Source organism: Colletotrichum fructicola (genome assembly GCF_000319635.2).
Source record: "Colletotrichum fructicola Nara gc5 chromosome Unknown KSG_Nara_v1_contig05, whole genome shotgun sequence".
Taxonomy (NCBI): domain Eukaryota; kingdom Fungi; phylum Ascomycota; class Sordariomycetes; order Glomerellales; family Glomerellaceae; genus Colletotrichum; species Colletotrichum fructicola.
Genome location: NW_027094055.1, coordinates 2,499,549 through 2,521,454, shown reverse-complemented (window position 1 = coordinate 2,521,454; position 21,906 = coordinate 2,499,549). Strand labels below are relative to the sequence as shown.

At 54.4% G+C, this 21,906-nt stretch overlaps 7 protein-coding genes across 7 annotated transcripts; 2 read left to right on the top strand and 5 right to left on the bottom strand.

Moving 5' to 3' along the window:
• Positions 1–195: 195 nt before the first annotated feature.
• On the bottom strand, positions 196–1,029 carry CGGC5_v009378 (uncharacterized protein; the record flags this gene model as incomplete). The annotated part of the gene is made up of 1 exon (XM_032035516.1): positions 196–1,029. One exon carries the CDS (start codon positions 1,027–1,029, stop codon positions 196–198), a length of 834 nt encoding a protein of 277 aa, XP_031885381.1.
• Positions 1,030–1,679: 650 nt separating this feature from the next.
• On the bottom strand, positions 1,680–3,680 carry CGGC5_v009377 (uncharacterized protein; the record flags this gene model as incomplete). Its single annotated transcript, XM_032035518.1, has 4 exons — positions 1,680–2,614; positions 2,661–2,763; positions 2,817–3,310; positions 3,365–3,680. The coding sequence occupies 4 exons, from the start codon at positions 3,678–3,680 to the stop codon at positions 1,680–1,682; spliced, it is 1,848 nt and encodes a 615-aa protein (XP_031885477.1).
• A 1,761-nt stretch (positions 3,681–5,441) lies between these two features.
• Positions 5,442–7,302, bottom strand: DPL1 (Sphingosine-1-phosphate lyase; the record flags this gene model as incomplete). The annotated part of the gene is made up of 3 exons (XM_032035519.1): positions 5,442–6,435; positions 6,486–7,091; positions 7,202–7,302. 3 exons carry the CDS (start codon positions 7,300–7,302, stop codon positions 5,442–5,444), a joined length of 1,701 nt encoding a protein of 566 aa, XP_031885478.1.
• A 2,017-nt stretch (positions 7,303–9,319) lies between these two features.
• On the bottom strand, positions 9,320–10,366 carry CGGC5_v009375 (putative alpha-1,2-galactosyltransferase; the record flags this gene model as incomplete). Its single annotated transcript, XM_032035520.1, has 3 exons — positions 9,320–9,535; positions 9,591–10,015; positions 10,072–10,366. The coding sequence occupies 3 exons, from the start codon at positions 10,364–10,366 to the stop codon at positions 9,320–9,322; spliced, it is 936 nt and encodes a 311-aa protein (XP_031885475.1).
• Positions 10,367–11,512: 1,146 nt separating this feature from the next.
• On the bottom strand, positions 11,513–12,499 carry march4 (E3 ubiquitin-protein ligase MARCH4; the record flags this gene model as incomplete). The annotated part of the gene is made up of 1 exon (XM_032035521.1): positions 11,513–12,499. The coding sequence occupies one exon, from the start codon at positions 12,497–12,499 to the stop codon at positions 11,513–11,515; it is 987 nt and encodes a 328-aa protein (XP_031885476.1).
• Positions 12,500–13,137: 638 nt separating this feature from the next.
• pca-2 (putative proteasome subunit alpha type-2) lies at positions 13,138–14,205 on the top strand (the record flags this gene model as incomplete). Its single annotated transcript, XM_066152160.1, has 5 exons — positions 13,138–13,181; positions 13,231–13,250; positions 13,338–13,379; positions 13,438–14,034; positions 14,087–14,205. The coding sequence occupies 5 exons, from the start codon at positions 13,138–13,140 to the stop codon at positions 14,203–14,205; spliced, it is 822 nt and encodes a 273-aa protein (XP_066008463.1).
• Positions 14,206–16,842: 2,637 nt separating this feature from the next.
• Positions 16,843–21,460, top strand: DCL-2 (Dicer-like protein 2; the record flags this gene model as incomplete). Its single annotated transcript, XM_032035523.1, has 6 exons — positions 16,843–17,109; positions 17,164–17,192; positions 17,249–17,297; positions 17,346–17,598; positions 17,648–20,098; positions 20,148–21,460. The coding sequence occupies 6 exons, from the start codon at positions 16,843–16,845 to the stop codon at positions 21,458–21,460; spliced, it is 4,362 nt and encodes a 1,453-aa protein (XP_031885521.1).
• Between the last annotated feature and the right edge of the window lie 446 nt (positions 21,461–21,906).

The window sequence follows — 21,906 nt, the reverse complement described above, 5'->3', positions numbered from 1 at the left end:
TGCCTTTTTTAGGCCACAAAGTTAGGGGTGGATGCTGTTAATGCAACGGACTGTACTGATGTGGCTTGAAATCCTCATCTGCGTGACAAGGGTCAGCGTACAGCAACCTTCATCTTCTCCGTTGCGATCATTTGAGGACTTATCGCGCCGCATCAAGACCACAATCAGGAATGAGACCAGTAAAATTCACGAAGGCTACAACTCATCATGCTGAATCAACGGCTCCCAAGGCCTCCTCTTCTCCCCAGCGTTGAACTTCATATACTGCTCATGCCAGCCACCCCAACTCGACGACATAATATCCCAATACTGCACCAGCTCCTCACAGCTCACAAGCATCCACCGATAATCCGGGTTCCTCCAATAATCCATCTTCCACTTGAGCACATAGCTGTCGTTGCCCTCGACATTCATCGCCTTCACCAAAACCTTGTGCTCCGCCTGCTCTCGCGACCCGTTCTTCAGCTGAGTGTAGACGCGGAACGACTCCAGACACTCCGCATCCGCATACAGCGGAAACCTGGAGAGAACATATTCGTCAAAGTACTTGCTCGGGGCGATGTCTGAGTAAACCCCATGAGCCCTGACATTGGGTCGGTCGCGCCATGTCGCGAATCGTGTTCTGACATGCTCAATCGAGGCACCCCTCAAGTCGGGACCCTCGATGACAAAGAGACGAAAATGAGGATGCCATTCATGGCCTTCATCATATTCATCGATGCTCTCGTTGGCTCTTTTGCGGATGTACTCAACGTATCGGTCCCAAAGATTGTTGTCGTCGTATGTCGTCCTGAAGAGGTAGAATCCCCAGTGATCGTTCCCAGCGCTTATTTTCGTCTCCAGTGTCGGGAATGAGGTTCTTGGCACCCCAGTCTCTTCTACCTCAGCGTTGTAGGCTGTGAGAGGTACGGTGAAATTGGAAGAGGTTTGCGTCTTGGTGGGCGAAGGCGGAGATGTTGCTGGCTCCACGCAGAGAACTGGTGTGACGCCCGCCAACAGAATAAGAACCGCGTAAGAGAGCCAATGCATTGCTGCTTTCTGGTCATTCGACAGTTGTTCCTGAACAAACATAACCCTCCTATCAAGCCCGTGAAGTGGGATCCCGAGATGATTAATATCACCAGCCGCAAACCTTGAGGTACACTGATTCTGCCCACGACGACACAATACCATAATTAGCTGAAGCACTAGTCAAACAAATGAGAACTCCATAATTCAATTCCCACCAGGAGGAGGACCGGTGGGACAGACCGGAGGGAAGGTCGAAGCCTCACTGCGGCATCCTCCGATAGACGCACTCGGCCCCTTACAACTTGGACGCGCAACGGACAAATCAGAAAATGGACGGGCCAATGCCTCGGCGAAGTGTATCGTGACAAGATGTCAACTAGTCAAAAGTCAACTTGAGCGATGCGGTTCGGCGAATGGTCCGAGAGACGAAAAAACTTTTCACTTTGACAGGACCTATCCCCAATCGAGAAACGACATCATCCCACCGATAATTTTCCAACGACGCGGACCCTTTCCCAAATACAAACCCGCGAATGACAGCAAGGCAGTGAAACGGCATAAACAAAACGATCCAAAACGGAAATGAAAATGCGTTAGTCATCAAAGTCATCAATCATAACCGCCCAAGATACCCTTCTCAATTTCAAATTGTAAGACCAACGCTTCAATCAACGGAACGAACGCGAGGAGCCTGCATCAAGTGATCCCCGCCCCGAGCGACTATACATGTCCTCCCACGTCGGTCCCCGGTCCGCTCCGACGCTCCTCCTCCCGAGTCCAGGCGATCTCGGCGATTCATCCCTATCATCGCCCTTATCTCTGCCAGAGTAAACGCCATAGTTCCCCTCGCCGCCCCTGACATCTGAGGAGAGCGAGGAGGAAAAGTGCGAGGACGACGACGACGGCACCTGTGAGATCGCGGGGAGCGATGCGCTGTACCGGTTGACGGGCGGCGGGCTGCGACGGCGCTGGGAGGAGCCACCGCCAGAGTGTCGTCCCATCGGCGGCGGGGACAGGTCTCGGTGTCTGGGCACGGAAGCGCCCGCGTCCGAGTTGGCCCGGGGGAGCCGTGCGGGCTGGGGGTTTGTGCCCCTGTCGTACGTCCTCGAGCGCTGCTGCGCCATCAGGTTGGGACGTTTTCTGTCGTCGAACGAGCGCCGGGAGTGGATGTTTGCCTCTGCGGGCCTGTTGTCGGAGGGGCTCGGCCTCGAGCGGGGGATGGACGGGAGAGGAGGCGCGGCGTCTTCCAGGCAGTCCAGCATGGCCTCGTCGAGGATCGAGCGGGTCTTTTTGTCGTGATGCTCGGGAAAAAGGTGTCTGGATAATTGCTTCGGAAGCCTCTCAGCTTTGCCGTCTACCAGGGGTCCGTCTGCGTTGATGGGGAGGGAGGACATGATGTTGTGGAGGCGGCGAGCTTCGGGGTCGGGATAGGCGAGGATGTTGCTGACCATCCACTTTGCGAAGCCGGTGGGTGTAAGGGCAGGTACGTTAGGCTTGAATTTAGGATTTGCTGTGCTTTGGACGAGGTGATATTGGCAGTCCAAGTCTTGGTAGAGGTATTCGATTCTCTCAAGGGCATCTTTTGAGCGGGAGCGGAAGATGTCTGCGACGTATTAGAGAGGTGATGGTCTTGTTGAAGAGGTTCTTACCTTCGTATTGGAATCTCTCGGGTTCTACCTTGTACTTTGTGTACAGGCACAGCATCTTCTCAGGGGTAACGACAAGAGTCTCGGGAGGGCTGAACTCCGCAATCTGAAGGTTGTTAGTGATTGCCAATGTCGACTTTGAGAACCTTTTAACAGTACCATGTAGTTCGCCAAACCCCTGAGCACAGAGTTCAGCCGTTGAGTGCCATAACCCTCCAGATCAAACAAGACACCCCAAGCTTTGTCGACACTACTCAACTCAACCCGACCCGGAATAGGGGCAGTCGGGGACACAACCTCCGGCTCGATGCGAGTCTGGCAGTGAATCACCGGCGGCCCACGGTTTCTGAAGCGAACAGCCCTCTGCTGAGGACTAATGGGCGGTGTGGCCTCGGGCTCAGACACCGACGGTGGCACGTAGGCCGGGGGAGGTGCGAGATGAGGGGCCGCGTTCACCTTCGCACCGGTGACTTCCGGGCTTCGCTCTCTTGGAGACGAGATTTTGGAATTGATCGTGTCAACTACTGATGGAGGCGGGCTGGGATACGCCGGTGTGAAGACGGAGTTCTGGTTGGATAGGGGCGGGAACCGGAATGCATCGATAGGGGTTCCAGTCTCGCTGTTCTTGAGATGAACCACTTGGGCTGCTTGAACTAAGCAGCCTATTAGCAAGACTGAAACGGCACTCGACGACAAGAATGACTCACCCTCTTCCTTAATAATCTTTCTCAACTCCTCCATCATATCGGACGACATGCTGCCCATACTCTCACGTGTCCTTGACATGAGAGGAGACGGTATGTTGATGTTGATGGCTGCTGCCGGTCGAGCGTCCCCCTCGCCGGGTCCATGGCCCTCCTTTTGTTCTCCCCAAGTGTACTCTGCCGGCTCCCGTCCAGGAGATAGCGGCGAGAGCTCCTCGGACTCCGGGTCGTCGGGGTGCTGGTCCCGCGGCAGGGCCCAGTTGGTGTTGGTGTCCAGTCTCGGCCGGACCGCCTCCCCTGCTGGCGCGTTGCTGCTCATGACTTGCCTCTAGTTGATACTTCGTATGCAGACTTGATGCGAACTCCCGGGACTGTACCTAGATCATTGTGCGAGACAAACGGGCATGAAACAATGATTGGATTGTTGAGGCGACAGAGGGCAGCAGAAAGCGGCTGCGGCAGTTTTCTTAAGGCACCAACGAGAAAAGACACAATTTGCGGCAAGCATACAAACAAAAGACGGAGGGGAGAGACCCCGGAAACGAGATAAACGTTGGGCGTAGTTATAGACCCATGCGTCTCTCGGTCAAGAATGCAACACCGAGTACGGCTGTCCCCAATTAGGCCATGACATCTATACACCACCCACCACCGCCACCCCTCGCGTCAGGTGGGCTTGATAAGAGGCGTACACGATATGTGTATATGTATTAATGAGGGGAGACGATCACAGCGGCCGGGGGGGGGAGGGAGGGACACACAAGGCATGGGTTGCAAATTGCCGTTGCGGAAAACTGCATTTTCAAGAAAACGTTAGCAAATGTGGTGTTCGACCCCTCACAGATACCTCAGCCATGGCCATGCAGCAAAGCAGGCTGTGTTGGTGTTTCTTCGTCGGCTCGCACAAAGTAGCCGGGCGTAGAACGCCACACAGGAGTTGCCTTCTTTTCTTCACTTCTTCGACATTGCCGTGGGACCGGCTGGCCGTCCCTTTCTCGCTCTCCAACTCAGCCGATCCTTGTGTGATTGGGCAGCAAAATTACACTTTTTGAGGACGTACGCGGGGCCATCAGCCAATTCGACGGTGCCGCCCAGAGCGGTGGGATTGAAGAATGGCTTGGTATGCGTCACCCCCGCAAGCCGGGTTTCTCGGGAGGAGGCTTCTCCCGAGAGCGCGATGGAGCGTTCTTCCGGTTTTGAGGCCAGAAAGGGACCGCCAGGGAGGGTGGGTGGCCTCTGTTGAGACGAACTAACTTTGCCCATCTCCTCAATCCTGTTTCGAGCTGCTCGAACGGTGCGCCCAGTCTGCTGCTTCAGTCCTGGAATATCCAGCTGCGTTGGACAACAAAAAAGTCAGGAGACATGCATGTTTGCTGGCCGGCAGTGTGGGCCGGTTGTCAGGTCAGCGCATCTCATCTCTCATGTTCCTTTGAAGTTGGCGAGGTGCCACCGCAGCGTCCGATAAGACAGCAAGCCCTGAGTTGAGATGCAGTATGGAGCAACACCTCAGCTTCGATAGTGGTGGGCGTGCCGCATGGGATTTGCAGAGGCACAAAGATGATATCATGCAGGATCCCGGCAGTCATTGGCCCGTCACCTTTCCGGGTGTGCCGGTAAGGCGCCCACCGAAAAGATGGTTCGCCTGTTCCGCGTGGCTCTCCCCTGTCCCGGGCCCGATCTCGCTTCAAGGTTTGTTGGGACCGTGGCACTCGCCGTCGCTGTCGGAAGTGCCATCGGAGCGGCCCTTTTGAGACATGCCAGCTGCCCTCTTGGCATCCCGACTGGTTGATGTCGAGGAACCGGGACTAGGTGATCGCCTCCGGTCCCGTGGCTCGAACCGGTGGGGATGTCCAATGCTGTCCAAGCAACAAGTCAAGTTTAAGCGGCCACGTGAGCCACTTCCTCCTCATCGATGAGCTTCCTTCAGATCAAAAGTGCAAAGTGCAAAGTAATAGTGCAACATCGGTGAAGCTGGTATGATGCTGATAAAAGATTTGTTACCCAATTATGTCACTGGAGCTTTAACTCCTGACCGATATCAATGCTCGCCATCTAATGCACTTACACCAGTCCCATTCCCTTATGCTTTGTACAACAAATCCAAAAAGCCATTGGCCAAGTCAACAACCACACTCTTGTTGGGCAGAGATCCAGCAACTCCGTAGAGAGCCGCCGAGTCGCCGACCGCCTTACCCTTTACACCCTTCCCCTCAACCGCGCGCACTCTCTCCTTCTCCTTCTCGGCCTCCACGACGGCCTCCAGATCAGTAAGAAGCTTCTCGTAAACCTTGGTGATGGGCAAAGTAACAGCGACATGGATAGCAGGAGGGTTTTGCAGGGCGTTCAGGTGCCACCCCTTCTCAGACATGCCGTCGGCAATATCGTAAACATTGAGGTTCTTGGCGGTGAAGGCGACGACGGACACGAGGGGCTTGCCGAGGATCTCGAGCTCGTTGTCCAGCGCCGGAGTCTCGCGGATCTTCTCCACGATCTTCTTGGCCGTACCGACGATCTTGACACAAGCGTCGACGTAACCAGCCTCACCGACTTTCATCAAACTGGCCCAGCAACCGGCAATCAGGGCACCTGGACGCGAGCCCGCCATACCAGGGGAACCGTAGACGCCGCCAGACCAATCCGGTGAAACGTAGTATTGGTACTTGCGGAGTTCAGCCGACCTGTACAGGACGGTCGAGTTGCCCTTGGGGGCGAAACCATACTTGTGGGTATCGCAGCTGATGCTGGTGACACCCTTCAGACGGAAGTCAAACAGCTCAGTCTCGAAACCGGCCTTGTCCAGGAACGGCACCATGAAGGAACCCAGACAGCAGTCGACGTGCAAGCATAGCTTCTTCTTGTAGGCAAGCTTGGACAGAGTGCTGATGTCATCGATGATACCGTGGGGGAAGTTCGGGGCAGAGCCAACCAGAAGGATCGTGTTGCTGTTGATCAGACGGGAAACAGCGCGGACGTCGACCTGGTAGTTGGGCGCTGGACATGCAACGTAGTGAATCTTGATCTTGAAGTAGTCGCCGGCCTTGCGGAAGGCAGTGTGTGCGGTCTCGGGCAGAATCCTGCCGTGTGTCAGTGCGGGGGTCAAGGCAGAGTCTGGAGAGGGACGTACATTTCAGGCTCTGTGATACCCTTCTCGTGATAGCCTCTTTGGCGCGCGCTCAAGCATGCCGAGAGGATACTGTCAGTACCACCGCTGGTGGTAGCACCGGCAGCGCCGGGAGGAGCGTTGAACATGGCCAGGACCATAGAAACGACCTCGGCTTCCATCTTCCTCACGCCAGGGAAGACGTCCGGATGAATCGGGTTCGCAACCGTGAACTTGCCAAAAGCCTCGGTTTGCAGCTTCAGAAGCTCGTCCTCGCCATGGTAGACGGCACCCGAGACGTATCCATCCTCCCATCTCGTGTGGTCCAGGTTCGCCAGTGCATCCAGCTCCTTCTTGATGTCCTCGTCTGACATGCCTTCCTTGGGGAGTGTGAGGTATCGGGTCAGGTCCTTGGGGATCATCTTGCTCTGCAGCTTCGCCATGGTCTCGTTGACCTGCTTCTGGACCTGGCCGCGCACGCCGGGAGCGCGCAGGAAGTAGCCATAGAGGACGCGGCGGATGTCAATGTACAGCTCGACGATGCTGCCGATCAGGCCGCGGCCCTTGAGCTTGAGGAAAGTCTTACGCATCCATCGCCAGACGAAGAGGAAGAAAATGATATTGCGCAGCCTGCAGACCAAAGAAAGCGGGAGTTCCGTGGTTAGCCTCGGCTGACATGATCTGCCGGCAACGACGAATCGCGCGACAGGAACACAGATCAGAAGGAATTGGCGGCTTACAAGTCGAGGTTCAGGACCAGCAGCGGATTGGCTTGTCTGGTGCGCTTAACGTGTTGCAAGCTCTCGCGCAAGCTGGCGGGGATACGGGAGCTGCCGGGCATGTTGACCACCTGTTGCTTGAAGCTCGGCGCAGTGGAGAGACTCGATGTTCGCGACGAGTGACGACGACGAATGGAACGGGAACGGGGGCGGGAGCAACCAAGGCCAATGGGGGTGGATGCGAAACCCGGTTATATATAAACGGAGAAAAGAACAGACGACGAATGGGGAAGGGCGCAAAAAAAGAATTGGAGACGTAATTAGTAGGTGGGAATTGAGGAGTAAGGAGGAGGAGCAGCAAGAGGAGGGCCGGATGTTTAAGCAACACGACTGCAAAAGAGGTGCATCGCCTCCGCTACGCCGGCGCACCCCAGGAAAGCAGTCGTGCCAAAATGACCTAGAACGCGGCGTAGAACACCGAACACCGTGAATCCCAGCCGTCGAGTCCAGAAAAAATCGTGGGGCATGGCGTCTTCTTGATTATTTCTTAGCGCGAAAACCCCTGTTGCTGCAGCTGAGGCACAGCTGGGTCGCCCCCTTCTTTTCCCAGGTCTGGGGGTTTATTGCCGCCATCCGGGCAATCACATGCGCCGTGACAGGCCAGAGGGGCCCTGCTTTCTACGGCGTCCGCGTCCGCTGGCCGTTCTTACTGCGTAATAGTGGCGGTATCACTCCTTCAGGCAAGTCGCCTACGACTTGAACACCGCAGACCCAAGGCAATGGAACCTCGGAATGGAAGAGAGGACTTGAGCCTGCACTTCCAAAGGCCATAGACTGCAACGTTAGGTATCGACGGAATGGCAGCAATGGGAAAGTGGACCGCGGCCGACGATAAACCACCTCCATCCCGAAGGGGGCATTCATCACCGCGCTGCCTGCCTGTCTGCCATCTAATCAGATACGTCACAATGGCCAACACGAGCCGAACACCTGCGAAACTCGGCCGATTGGGCAGTCTATCCGATGCCCGCATGACTTTTTGTCGAGATCGCCTGCAACTCTACCCCTCACTACCCCTCGTTGCCGAAAGATGCGCTCTCTCTATTTCTCAACGAGTTGGGATGTCTCTGGGGAAAGTGATACAACAACCGTTATCCGTCAAAGACACCACGAACCGGTGCGCGCGGGCAGGCCGGAGGGACGGGCCCCATCGCGGCGGGGCACCGGGTCCGCGGACGCCCGTCAACCGGGGTTCACAGTCCCGAATGCGACTGCCGCTTATCAACGGTGGCGTTTGATACAACGGCATGTAGGCGTCCGCCTCGAACTCATTGTAAGTGCATGAGAAGTGCCGATCATGCAAGAGTGACAACCCCCCTTCAGATTTTTGACCTATTGATTAAGCGAGTGCATCCGAGGACTCGATGGTGGAGAGGCTCGACTCAAAAAAAAAAAAAAAAGCCCGTCCTTTGCCCTGACCACGTCACATCGCCATCCACGTCTGAGAGATCCAAGCGGATCCCATGCGCGCAGCCCGGGTCCTCTCGATCTTAGCGTATGCCAACCTTGCAGCTAGATCAAGACCTCAACCTTTTAATGGCCTTTCTCTGATTGGCTCGATCCCACTCAACCTTCCCTGTCCAACTCGTACTGTCGAGGCATGTCACTGTTCGCAAGGCTGTTCGAGCAAGCCTCGGTGGGGACTTTCGTCCAGATCCGCCCAAGATCACCGCTCTTGGAGGATGCCCAGCCGCTTCAACGTGGGGATACAGTCCATATTAGCATCCGCGCCTCGGCAGGCTTGCCAACAACATCTATCAACATGATATATAACACACAGCAAGACTCGAGCCTCCGGTCATCAGCGAGTCATCATCTGAAACAGAGGAACCAAAATGGAAAACATGACATCGCAACATGAACTGGCTCATGCAACCGGGCGAGCCTCCGAAGCCCCCAAGCCTCTCAGTCAAGTAATCCCCAATAAATATGCCTCGTGAAAAATAAAAGCTCCGCAGCCCATAGTAAACGCCCTCTTCCGTCTTGTACACTTCAAAAATGTCGAGTTCATGCTTCCCGGAACGAAAACGCCTGGAGTTCTTCCATGCCTAGACCCCTTTTCCCGTCTTTTCTTTCGGTTTATGCTTTAAACGCAGCATGCCACTTTGTGTTGTATGTCTCAAGTTCCTTGTTGCAAGCTCGGTCTCCAGACTTAGTGCAGCCGGCGGCGCGCACGACGAGATCGCCGTCCACGAACATCTCGCCCTTGTCGTATCTGTTGTATGAATTGAACGTCTTCTGAGGTACAATCGCTAGTCGAGAAAGAATAGTCGGGTGCCATTGAACAATGTGTTCCTGTAACTGCTTGTCAATACGATGACCACTGGGGACGCAGGTATAAGCAACTTACCAAAGCGTGTCCCTCAGCCTTCTGAAAGTTGTAAGACCGGTATAGAGGGTCGAACCACGTGTCAATGAAAAACTTCGCCCACTCTCCGTTCCGGACGAAGAAGCTCCCCGCAGATAGACCCTCTCTGTCTTGCGTGAGGACGAAGTCGATGTCGTTGCCCTTCAAGTGAGGGAACGTCTTGATGATGCTGTCGGGTGGCACGACCGGGTGGTCCTTGATCATCAAGCTCTCAATCTTGTCCGCCTTTAGAAAAAGACTCTCTAGAGATTGGGTATTCATGATGTACGAATCCTGGTCAAGATACCAGAACCAGCTCGCCTCGGGATACTTCGTGATCGCGTGCCTCAGAGACACAACTTTGTTCCATGACGCCGGGGAACCTTTGAGATCGTAGTCGCCAACCTTCGTGAACATCACTTCGTAGCCTGCGCGGGGACCATCAGTGGGTGTACTACCTCAGGTATTATGTTTTCAAACATACCATGCAAGTCCGCATACTGTTTTCTGTTATCACGAATACTCGCCAGGTAGTTCTTTCCGTACGTCGTCTCGTCCAGATTCGTGACAATCACCACAGGGGGGTTGCCCGATGGTGCGCGGGGCGCACTACTGGTCTTGAAGGCTCCGGAGAGAAGGTAGATGAAGCCAAGGAATGCGAGTGCACCGACGGCGATGACCTTTGTCCTGCTCCTTCGAAGAATCGGTGGTATCCTCGACGATCTCGCCCTGAAGGGTGGCGGATTGGAACTCTTTCGTGGAGGGTATGCGAAGTGCATTGTGTCGGATTAGTCGATTATGGGAAGGATGGGTCGCAGAGGTTCGCAATCGAGCGGATGCGCTGTCTGCAAGACCTGCGCAAAACGTCGTCGGCTTGGTTGGTGAGAACAAAGGTCGTCGGGATGCAAATTTCGCGGGTTTCGAACACGAGACTGTAGGCTGACTGGCGCCCGTTGCGACTAGAGTCTTGGCGACGAAGGAAAGGAGGGAGAAGTCAACGAGTGTCGAGGGTCGTAGGGCGATCGTAGGGCGTCATTCAAAGTGTCGCATAACGTCAAGGACTTGGGCAGTCGGGGCGACACCTTGGAGAGCACAGATATCGAAAAGCGGTGGTTCGTGCAAGGGGTAACGGCGAGCGACCAAAGAGTAATGGCTGCTGAACACGAACTCGATGGCATCGTTTCGTTTAATTCAGGTCCACTCAGTGAGCATGAGATCTAGCTTATTGACAGGGACAGGCACTGATTGGCTCGCTCGGGGAGAATATGATCCGTATAGTGACCCCCTGAGGCCCGTGCCCTGCTTGCTCAGGGTCGCAGCGGCGGCCCCCACGGTCCCAAGGGGGTCGGCCTGCATTTGCGGGGTGAGATGACGCGGTTCAAGCTTACTGAGATGCCTGGCTGTCATCCCAAGTCGTGTTGTAGCAATGATTTTCATAATTTGAACGGGAAACACATGATGATTCAGTGTCCTTTCACTGTATTTCATAGACGGGACAGATATGCTTGAAAATCATCTCTTTTGGTCAAGTAAAATAGTTGTCAATGCCTGCAGCGACAATGCGAATCGTGTATCAGTTTGCGCGTTTGGCAACCCAAAGGAATCGACAAGGCCAATTCAAATGAATCGACGACGAGGTCGAGGGTAGCCATCAGCTGGATTCGAGTCGACAAAACGCCAACTACTTGAAAACAACCTGATGTCGTCCGAATGTCCAAAGTGAATCTGGCCAAAACGGCCAGAAACAAGAACATATCGGGGACTTGATCTCCGCACACAGACTAGTTGACACGATATGGAAGAGAATCTTCGAGGCAACTTAAGAGTGTGCGGGTGAGTGTACTCATGAGAACATGCAGACGTATCAAGCGGAATCTGTTCAAAAAATAACAGCCGTTGTATTGTCCATAAGCATCCGTCCTACGTTAGTCCTTCTTCGTTTCTTCGTCGTCATCGTCATCGTCACCACCCACGTCAAAAACCCGGTCGCTCGCCTTTTGAAGCGCGGAAGCACTGAATGCCCTCACGGCTTTCCATACACCCCACATAAAGGTGACGGCACCAATAATGACGAGCCCGATGTTGATGTTCTCAACTCGCGCGCGTCCTGTTCCCCCACGGCGTCCGGTCGAGCCAAGAAGACCGCTAGATCGAAAATTCCACCACTGCCACGGCGTCATAGCAAGGAGAGATTTTAAGAAGCCGAGGAGACCGAGGGAGAAGAACCCCTTGAGGAAGTGTTCGAGCCATGTTCCAGGCTCTTCCGATTCCGACTCGTGAAGCGCTTCAATGTCGTCCAACACATTCGCGACCGTGTCAGCGATTGTGCCCATCGGATCACTCCACAGGTTCAAAATGGGGTCGGCGATGAACCCGAGGAGGAAGACCGAGAAGATGAAAATGAGTATGGTCAGTAGAATCTGCGCATAGGCGCTCGATAGACGGTTTGCCCACGAAAGCCGCTCAAGTTTGTACTGATAGCCACAGGTCGGGCATGAGAAGAAGTTCCGATTGGCAGTCGAATCAGCGTATCTCCAAGCCTGCAAGCAACCCTCGTGAACGTAACGTTGAGACCCCTTGCACTTGCATGGTGAGATGAGTCGTCCACACTCAGGGTCGTCAGACTTGTAGGTCGGCCGCGGTGGTGCGTTCATGAATCCGCTCATAACCCCAGGTTCTTCAAAGGTAGGATGAACAACGTCGAAGCAGATGCGACATACTCGCGGGCCATAGTATCTTTGCTTGGGCTGAGGCTCGGGCTGTGGCTGTTCCTCCGTGGTCTTCTTCTCGTTCTGGCCCTCAAAGTTGCTAGATTGCGACGCTTCGGCTGCGTCGGCTTTGTCGGCTTTCGCATGGCCTCGCTCTCTGGGGAGGTCAGACGGCCAACTCCACTGAGGCGTGGCCGACTCCATCGCGGCGACAACGACGAAAGATGTGACTAGGATTGAATAACTTTGCGCCGGCAATGCGCGGGATGATGTCTGGGTTGTGAGATTGCAGCGGGCAACAAACAGGTAGAAATGAAACGATGCAGGGAAATGCTCAGAGCGTTGGTGCTTGCAGTCGTGGGATTGGTGTTTCGCTTGGCTCGAGTGAACCCCAAAAGACAGCACCTACATGGCAGGAAGGAAGAAAGCGATACACCAGGCCATCTGTCCTTTCGAAGATGGCGCCAAGCTCTTGGGTTTTCCTGGACGAGAAAGGCCGTCAACTGAGTGTGTAGTAGGCGTAGAGAAAAGAATATTCCAGCACCACTTTATTCTGAGCTGGCTTCGGCTGGTCATAGCTTCCGTGCCTTTTTGATTATGTCAGCTGGATTGGAGCCGTTCTTGCCCGGATCAACACCCCGACCGGCCAAGTCACGTGCCTCCACTTCCCCAGGCGGCGAGCGGACGGTTGGCAGCTTGACGCGGCGCGAGTTGCCTAGGAGGGAGAGCTTCATAGCTCCGACAGCCTCACCTCGTTTGACCGCAGCCAATTCACCTTCCATCCTCCCCGTCAACACCACCCTCGAAAACACACATCGACTGTACAATTCAACAGTCAAGCCATGGCCGACCGCTACTCCTTCTCCCTGACGACGTTCTCGCCCAGGTGAGCTGCTCGATCCACTGTGTGACGTCTACATGCTAACTTGGTGCAGCGGCAAGCTGGTTCAGATCGGTACGCTGAGATCCTACCCCTCCATTGATTGCAGTTCTAGCGTCAATTTGATCAAGTATGCTCGAGACGGAGCTGATTGAAAATTAGAGTATGCTTTGAACGCCGTCAACCAGGGTGTTACCGCCCTTGGTATCAAAGGCAAGCTTACCTGCCCCTCCTTCCCTAAGCCCATGCTAACCCCACGAAGCCACCAACGGCATCGTCCTCGCGACCGAGAAGAAGTCTTCATCCCCGCTCGCCGACCCCAGCTCGCTGTCCAAGATTAGCCTCGTCACCCCGAACATCGGCATGGTCTACTCCGGCATGGGCCCCGACTACAGAATATTGGTGGACAAGGCCCGCAAGGTTTCGCACACCGGCTACAAGCGCATCTACAACGAGTACCCCCCCACGCGGATATTGGTGCAGGACGTCGCTCGTGTGATGCAGGAGGCAACTCAATCTGGTGGTGTCCGTCCCTACGGTGTCAGCTTGCTCATCGCTGGCTGGGATGAGGGTATCCTGCCCGAGGACGAGGCCGAGGCCCAGGAGGGCGAGGAGAAGAAGGCCACCGGCAAGACTGGTGGTACTCTGAAGGGAGGACCCATGCTGTACCAGGTTGATCCTTCTGGCAGCTACTTCCCCTGGAAGGCGACGGCTATTGGCAAGAGCGCCACTTCAGCCAAGACATTCTTGGAAAAGAGATACACGGAGGGCTTGGAGCTTGAGGACGCCGTGCACATTGCGCTGCTTACGCTCAAGGAGACCATTGAGGGAGAGATGAACGGAGAGACCATCGAGATTGGTAAGTTGAAAAGCGCTTGCGGCGAGTGATGAAGTATCTGACCCTTTTTCAGGTATCGTTGGACCCCCGGCGGACCATCTGCTCGGCATTGACGGCGTTGAGGGTGCCAAGGGCCCCCGATTCAGGAAGCTCAGTCCTCAGGAGATTGAGGATTATCTCACGAACTTGTAATGCACGTCTTGACTTTATGGGTCTTACCCTTGTATCATAGAACAGCATAGAGACACGGGAGCAAAGAGGACCTCCGGGCTCTAGAATCAATGGATGACCTACGCGATGACCACACCTTACGAGACTAAAATGCTTGTGAGTGCCCTCGTTTCAACAATCCCAATTCAAACGCCCGCAGGACGGATTCCAGACATACAATGATTTATGAAGAACGTTCTAGTCTCGTCCAGGCGATCCGGCTGTCAAATAGCTTTAAGGAGGGCATACGAATGGAATATTGATATAGAGTAGTTAGGAAGGAATCGGAAACCACAAAAGGAGGAGCTTGGGTTGAGGCAGACGCACCCCCTCAGGCACCAGCTTACCCTGACTGCCGATTGCCGAGTCGACCGCCTTTCTTTCCTGCAGGACTATTGCCCGGCTGATAGCATCTGAAACCACCGGTAGCTGTGCCGCATCGATGCAGAGGACGAATTGTTCACCTGATGGCCCAATGTAGGAAATGACGGCATTTGGAGAAGATGGTCATTCGTAACCTGCCTAACGGCAGGCAGATGACACAAGTTGACGGCCGTCTATGAATGTCTAGACCGATCAGGGTCCAGTCAACCACCCCTGCAAGCATGGTCGTCGTGCATTGTGGTTGCAACTTGCAGGAGGGTGACACAGGCCAGTAAGCTCAACTTCACCCAATCCACCCTCCATGTCGGACTCTTATTTGTTTATGAGGCCTGCCTTGAAGCGCAAAACTGCATGCGACGGGCACCTTGAGAAAAGAATCATACCAACGGCCCTGCATTTGCAGGTTCTTTTGAAGGCGCTCTACCAGTTATTGCTGTACTTCGCCGCGCTGCTAATGTACAAATCCAGGAGAGGGGTAACATCCCGTGTCTTGGTTCCTAATTGCATCGGCTCCGAGACGGCTTCATGACAACAGGTGGCTGGATGGAAGCCTGAAGGCAACGGTGTCTTGAAGAAGAAACCAAGAACGAACGCATGTGCTGCAGCACAACCTTGGCTGCGTTATCTCTGGTGTCGCCATCGTTGTTGCCTTGCGTCGGCGAACTCAAAAATGTGTTGGCCTCAAGAGTCAGCAAGACGCAAGCCAAGTGCCGGGACATATTGGGAAGTCGGCCAGGCAGTTCTCGGGGTTCCGGACGTTTGAGGCCGTATTTTTGTTCGGCAGCGGACCCGACTGGGCATGGCCCAAAGCCGGGGTGGAGGCGGGTGATTGTGGACTAGAACCCAGTCAGCGGCATTACCGTCCGAACGTGAACCGCCAGAGTGGTGCTGCCGATGGTGCGTCTCGGCGGTGTTCTTGGAGCCTGGACAGAATACTAGGTACTGAGTTGAAGCTTGACAGGAACCTTGTGTTTTTTTTCGTGCAACACGAGTTCCCCAAGACCACGGGGTAAGCTTGCTGGGGTTTGTTGTCAGATTCGTAGTTTCTTTCCTCCGAACCACATCATCGATGGATCCGGGTCGGCACCCAAGCCTGGCTCTACGAGAAGACTAATCCCCATGTCGCGGGGAATTTCGCCTGTTCCTGCTTACAATCCTTAACAACGTGCCAGCAGCATATCGTGCGCCAGGAGTCACAAGTGGTGATTTTTGAGTCTTGCGAGCCCGCCTCATTTCCCAGCTGCTCCATTATCTGCATCATGATTCACCTTCGTTATTTTCTCCCTGGCGAAGGAGCCCAAGCAAAGCTTCCCGCGCGGTTATGTCCAGTATGACACCGTCTCTCAACCTACTGCCGTGCGTAAGTGGTTGCGAAAACGACCACGTCCTCAACAACAGCAGCAGAATGGTGGGCCTCCTGCAGGACTCGGAGGACACAAATACGCGCAGCGCGAGTGGATTGCGAGTGCAATTCCAAGGTCTTGCTATTTATTCCACTTCCACTACTGAATCACAGTCGCGGCCACTCCGTCGACGCATGGCGCCAAAAGGTCGGGAATATCTGACCTTGAGACTCTGACTCTGTACCAGGCACCATCGCCTTGGGTTGCTGCCCACCCATCCTCTCCGACCCTGGTCCTTCTGCCTACACGCAAGCGCTTGCGCTGTTGCAACCAGACTCGCGGCACCATCCACAATTTTTTTGCATTTTCCACGACCAAGTCAGCATTTGTCGTCAGGCATTTGTCGTCAGGCAGTCGTCGCCAATTGTATCTCAGTTACGCCCGGCTTGAATGATTGACATCTGCCTTGCTACCTACTTCCCGTCGCACATGCAAGAACAGGAAGGGCATCGTCAACACACCACCACCCATCGCAACCCTGCACCTCACCGCACTGCACTGCATTTCACTGCGTCCCGCGAACCCATTCGGGCCCCGCACCACCCAACTGCTTAGGATTCCTCTACATGGCTAGGTTGCCCTTTTTGAGCCGCGTCATTTTAACCTTACACCCGATTCTCCCCCATTGACTCACGCCGTCCACCCCGCTGCCGGGGTTTGTCTCGTCATCGTACCTGGGTACCGTACGCTAGCCACGCTGCCGTGGAGCTTGGCTCGAGTCGTCGCCCGGGAAGTACCTCGCATCCCAGGACTCGACTCTAGCCACAGGACTGAGGACTTTCCGGGTCCCTGGTCAAGTCACACCAGTTCGTACCACCGTTGCACCGTGGTAATGGCTGACTATTCCCAATCATCTTCCGGCGACGGCACCGATCCATCAGAGGATGACCTGCACTCTGATGTCCCGGCCCCGGGGCCTCTTAACCAAGATGCCATCTCTGCTTCCGCCTCCGCCTCCTCCTCCGAGGAGTTGTTCCTGGACAATGAGGCTGCATTGTCTCCAGATGAGACCGCCTCAGGCACTCAGGTCATCATGAATTCGAGGGCTTACCAACTCGAAATGTTTGCCGAAAGCATGAGGCAAAACATAATTGTAGCTGTAAGTCTCTCCAAATAGTCAATTATTACTTAATAGATTCTAAGGCTTTCTCAGATGGATACTGGGAGTGGCAAGACTCAAGTGTAAGTCCGGATCCAACTCCAAAACACCTGGTAACATGTTGCTGACCAGATTTCAGTGCTGTGTTGCGAATAAAAGCAGAATTGGAGAGAACAGCAACCGAACAAGTTCGAAACTCCCAGACTAGTCTGTATCAACTAAGCTAATCAATGCAGATTGTCTGGTTTCTCGCTCCAACCGTGTCACTATGTGCACAGCAATTGGCAGTGCTCAAGTCTCAGATTCCCGCTGTCCAGATCAAGTTCTTGAGCGGCGACGACAATGTCGACTCATGGTCGGATCAGGCAGTATGGGATGCTGTACTATTGAATGTGCGCATAGTTGTGTCGACGTACCAAATCTTGCTAGACGCCTTGTCTCATGCATTTGTACGGATGGAAAGGTTGTCTCTGATTGTGTTTGACGAAGGTATGCAACCCAAATCTACCCTTCACCTCAACAGCTAACATGTCCATAGCTCACAACTGCGTCGGCAAGTCTCCGGGGAGCAAAATCATGACCAACTTCTACCACCCACATAAGCGCGACGAGCGACGAGTGCCTCATATTATGGGGTTGACGGCTAGCCCAACATTCGGATCAAAGGTCGAGAGCATCAATGTCCTCGAGTCAACGCTGGACGCCGTCTGCAAGACTCCTACAATGCACCGCGATGATCTTCTTGCTTGCGTCAAGAAGCCAGAGTTAACCTTCGTCGAATTCCTCCCCAAGCCCGACTACAGAACCCCCAAGAGTTTACAAACTCTGAGGAATGCGATCCGAAGCCTCGACATCTCGGAGGATCCGTTCGTTCTTCACCTGCAAGCCGAAGGCACCGATCGCAGCAAGCGGGAGCTCTTTGCGGTTCTTGAAAGTCATGATACCTACGTACACAACCAAATGACTTCATTTGGTCGCCAAGCGAATCAGATCTGTCGAGAACTGGGGCCATGGGCTGCTGAATACTACATCTGGGAAGTCATTACCAGATTCGACTCAGCGGTACGGTCACAGAGTAGATGGTTGGAAGCCTGGAAAGAAGACGAGAAGAAGTACCTTGGCAAGATCCTTGGCCAGATCGAGTGCCGTCGCCCGTCACCGACTGAGATCAGTCGCGATGTTCTTTCGGAAAAGGTTTTCATCCTTATTGAGCAGTTGTTCCAGGATAAGGTGGACATCACTGGAATTGTGTTTGCCAAGGAGCGAGCCACTGTAGCCGTGCTGGGTCATTTGCTTACATCGCATGAAGCTTTGCGGGCTAAGTACCGGGTCGGCGCAATGATGGGCACATCGCAGTACCAGGCAAGAAAACGAGATATCTGGGACCTCTCTCGGACAGAAGACCTGCAGTCACTACACCAATTCCGATCCGGGAAGATCAATTTGTTGATTGCAACCAGCGTCCTCGAGGAAGGCATCGATGTTCCGGCCTGCAACTTGGTGATCTGTTTTGACAGACCACCGAACCTCAAATCCTTCATCCAAAGACGAGGACGAGCACGAATGCGTGACTCCAAGCTGTTAATGCTACTCGACCGCTCTGAGACTTTCTCTCAAGAATGGGAGTCCATGGAGGCCGAGATGAAGCGGCAGTATGAACAACAAGAGCGGGAGCTCGAGCATTTGCAACAGATTGAAGAGGCGGAGGAACTGGCAGATATGCAGTTTAACGTTGAGACAACGGGCGCGCTTTTGGATCTCGACATCGCGAAATCACATCTTGATCATTTCTGCCGAATCCTGTCTCCTGGGGAGTTTATCGACTGGCGTCCTGACTACATTTTGAAGAAGCTTGACAACACGGATGCTCCTGATCTGAGGTATACGGTTGTTCTTCCAAGCTACCTTCCCGCCGAAGTACGATCTGCCGAAAGCAAATCAACGTGGAAGTCTGAAAAGAACGCGATGAAAGACGCCGCATTTCAGGCCTACGTAGCTCTTTATCGGGCAGGCCTCGTCAACGACAATCTTCTGCCCTTCAAGCCAGAGGACTTTGTTCCGGGAGTCGACAAGAGGGCTGCTGTTCTCCAGGTGAACGGTCTTTTGAATGCTTGGGATAGTGTGGCCAACGCCTGGAAACGTGGAGACCCCCTGAGGGCAACCCAGATTCTGCTGAAAGATGCAAATGGGGATGTCCATACAGAGTACGAAATGGTGCTTCCCACTTGGATCCCCGGGCTGCGGACGATGCCACTTTATCTCGACTACCACACGACATGGTCAGTCGAATTTGGTGATCAGCTTCCCATCGAGGAGCCTGAGAACGGAGACCATACTGCTGTACTTCTCGCCTTGCCTTACGGCCATCGCTGGTTGTCGAGTCCGCTTCAGCAGGTAATCAGGTTTAGCGCAGTTGGTGCCGAACTTTCTCTGGATGGTATTGGAACGAAGCATTTTGTGCCAGGGGAGATGTCTGCACACGACCTCACCTGCTTCATTCGAGACGACACCGGATGCCCATACCTTTACGAAGGCATAATCGACAATAAGCCGACGCCCGACCTGGTGTCAAAGACATTCTACGGGTTCGAAAAAGCCCCTCAAGACGTTCCATATCTCACCCTCACGAAGTGGTCTCGACGATCAGACTTTCTTCACCGGCCACAGAGCGACCCCTCCCAAGCCCCGAGTAACCCAAAGCCTTACTCGCGTGTATACCCGGTTCCGATGGCAAAGGTTGATGCTATACCGGCGAAGTACGCACATTTCGGAGTGCTTATCCCATCCATTCTACATCGGATCGAAACATGCCTTGTGGCCAAGGAACTCTCAACGACACTGTTGAGACCGCTCGCCATCGACGACTGGTCCCTGGTTCACACAGCCATCAGTGCTGGAAGTGCTGCTGAGCCTACCAACTATGAGAGGCTCGAGTTTCTCGGCGACTCGATCCTGAAATTCTCTGCTACAATCAACGTGGCCGCTTTGAGTACGTGGACATTCAAGCAAAACCCCGGCAGAAGGCTGACATATCGCAGATCCCGACTGGCCAGAACGGCTACTCTCCTTTAAGAAGGACAGCATCGTCGCCAACTCAACGCTCTGCAAGGCTGCAATCAAGCACGGCCTGGACCGTTTCATTCTGACGAAACCGTTCACGGGACAAAAATGGCGCCCGATCTACGTTGAAGACGTGCTCAAGCGCGGTGAAGATACGTCTACTAGAAGGATTTCCACCAAGACTCTCGCCGATATTGTCGAGGCACTTATTGGGGCTTCGATGATTGACGGCGGTGAAGACGGTGGCCTAAGCAAGGCACTGGACTGCATGTCCATATTCCTACAACAGATCAAGTGGAGAAGAATAGATGACTGCAGACAGCTGCTGTACGACGTCGCTCCCGACAATGTCGAGCTGCCCTCAACCTTGAAGCCGCTGGAAGAGCTGATCGGCTACGATTTCGACAAGAAGTCTCTCCTGATCCAGTCCATGACGCACGCGTCGAGCAACTTTGGCAACCCCCTCGGTTGCCTCGAGCGCCTGGAGTTCATCGGGGACGCCGTACTCGACTACATCATCGTCAACCGCCTCTTCTCCATCCGTCCGCACCTCTCGCACCAGTCGATGCATCTCCTCAAAACGGCAGTCGTCAACGGCGACTTCCTCGGCTTCCTATCCCTCGAGCAGTCCGTCGAGCAGGAAGAGGTCGTCATCGGCGAGATCCGTGACAAGGTGCCCGAACTCAAGCGCTCTCGCTTCACCCTGCCGCTATGGAAGTTCATGCGCCACCAGTCCTCGGCCGTCGGCCTCGAGCAGATCAACATTGAGAAACGGCACGCCGAGATGCGCGGGCCCATCATCGACGCCATGGAGCACGGCGCGACGTACCCCTGGGCCCTGCTCGCGCGCCTGCAGCTGAGGAAGTTCTACTCGGACATTTTCGAGTCGCTCCTCGGCGCGGTGTGGGTCGACGCCGGGGACATGAAGGTCTGCGAGCAGGTCGTCGAGCGGTTCGGCATCCTGGGCTGTCTGGACCGCATCCTCCGCGACGGGGTGCATTGTCTTCATCCCAAGGAGGAGCTTGGCCATCTCGCCGATAAGGAGAGCGTGCAGTACGTTCTGAGTTACAAGGAGCTGGAGAACAGGGAGCGAGAGCTCTCTTGCAAGGTCATGGTCGGCACCCGCTGCGTCGTCGAAGTCGATAAGGGTGTTACCAAGGACGAGGTCAAGGTCAAGGCCGCAGAGGCGGCGGTGCGCATTCTCAAGGCGGAAAAGATGCAAAAGATGGCGGCACAAAAGGACCCTGACGGGGACACGGCGATGGGCATCGAGAACGACGATGCTGACTAGTGGTCGGCGCCATCAGACGAGGAGCTCATCGAACAATCCGAAAAGTTTAAAGATTCCAAGTTTCAAGAAGAGAAATGGGAGAATGGATACAAAAGTACGCGCATGGAAATGAAGGGCTAGACTATGAAAAGTAATTCTTTGTATTGGGCGTCTGGTATGATAGGGCATTTCCTACCCTGTAGAGGATACGTAGACATTGAAAAGTGAAAGACAAAGCTAGGAGAGGGTATATCTGGCTCCACCACTAAACTCCTGATGAAAGGAGGAAAACACCATCGTCAACATCGTAACCGTGAAGTAATGAGTACTAGCGCCTGCGCCCACGGAAGATATGTCAAATCTTGCGCCTAAGAAGTCATGCAACGAAGTCGCCCTCGAAAAAGCAAAACGAAAAGACGAAAAGAAAACAGCGCCGCAAGTCCCCGTTGTCAAGGCGGGTGTCAAAG